This window comes from Eschscholzia californica, unplaced genomic scaffold (genome assembly GCF_041429995.1).
Source record: "Eschscholzia californica isolate CP2 unplaced genomic scaffold, dmEscCali1.0.p SCAF_6, whole genome shotgun sequence".
Classification (NCBI taxonomy): Eukaryota; Viridiplantae; Streptophyta; class Magnoliopsida; order Ranunculales; family Papaveraceae; genus Eschscholzia; species Eschscholzia californica.
The window spans coordinates 8,119,678-8,120,956 of record NW_028238483.1 but is presented as its reverse complement, the minus strand read 5'-3'; the positions used below and the strand labels follow the sequence as shown (position 1 = coordinate 8,120,956).

The window sequence follows — 1,279 nt, the reverse complement described above, 5'->3', positions numbered from 1 at the left end:
GGACTTACGTACACTTCTAGTAATTTTAACCTAACTGAACCTATTATATCTAGATTCCATCCTAAAGGCAAGGCAGAGATGAGCATAAACTCTCCTTTTTTTTTTAGGACATAACTCTCCTTTTAGACCCACTCATCTCACCACCAAAAGGAGATATTTTTCCCTAGTTTAGTTACTTGTCTTATAAAACCTAGTTTCCAAGTCATATATAAGTCTATTTAGGGTGATGCCATACTTCATATAGAGCTACTTTAGTTGTCTACTACAGTACCACTTACTACCACTTCTTCCTCTTTTCTTTCATCCATCCAGAACTCCAGATAATTAAAATTCTAGGGTTGAAATGTCTGGGGTATGGGTATTCAATAATGGAGTTATGCGACTCGTCGAAAACCCAGTGACAAACAAGGTTTTGGTTCATGTATCCACAGGTGAAGTTATAAGATCTTATGCTTCACTTGAACGAATTCTAACTGAGTTAGGTTGGGAAAGATATTTCGATGATCCAAACCTTGTCCAATTCCATAAAGCTTCTTCCATTGATCTCATCTCGATTCCTAGGGAATTTTCTAAGTTCAAGTCTACACATATGTATGATATTGTTGTAAAAGTCCCTGATACTTTTCATGTCCGTGACATGTAAGTTTCTACCCTAATAGGGCATGTTTTTATATTTGGTTTGCAAAAGTGCTTCTGCTAGGGTTTTTAACCCTAATTTTATGTCTCACGTATTGCATGGGTATAGTTGTTTTTCATTTTATGCTTTCCTGGTTAGATCATTAGATTGAAACTAATAGTACTATTAAAGTCTGGAGATGGGGAAGCTTGATTTTTTTTTTTGATGAAAGGGGGAAGCTTGATTTGTAACTAGAATTATAGATAGTTGTTGGATTGTATTGTTTTGTTGAAAAAATTGTTGGATTGTTAGTTTTATTTTGTATCAACAAACCTAGCTCAAAATTTTACATTTGCGTTTCGTATTTGTCACCATGCATCTATATGGCAGTCTGATTTGCCTTTGCTGCTCCTTAATTAGTTAGTTTATTTTAACCTGTCCACAAAGAGCCATTTCTTTAAGAGAAATTAAAAATAGGTTTCCTGTCGCTTATCTGTCCGGGATTGGCCAGGATCTAGCCCGACCTGTACGAATTAGGAATGTAATGTCCGTTTTGCTAGAAATTTTGGTGTGATGAAAAGTAGAAACGTTTCGTGAAAATATTTCGGTCTGTATGGAAATTTTACAAAACCATATATATGATTTAAATATGTCTGGATTGTA

The 1,279-nt window shown here is 34.9% G+C and overlaps 1 protein-coding gene across 1 annotated transcript; it reads left to right on the top strand.

The window, feature by feature from the left end:
• The first annotated feature begins 265 nt into the window (after positions 1-265).
• LOC147531560 (flowering-promoting factor 1-like protein 2) lies at positions 266-846 on the top strand. The gene has a single exon (XM_086648965.1). It carries the CDS (start codon positions 344-346, stop codon positions 641-643), a length of 300 nt encoding a protein of 99 aa, XP_086505091.1. The 5' UTR covers positions 266-343; the 3' UTR covers positions 644-846.
• The last annotated feature ends 433 nt before the right edge of the window (positions 847-1,279 follow it).

Coding starts and splice junctions, on each gene's coding strand:
- LOC147531560 (XM_086648965.1), top strand. CDS start 344: ATGTCTGGGGTATGGGTATTCAATAATGGAGTTATGCGACTCGTCGAA.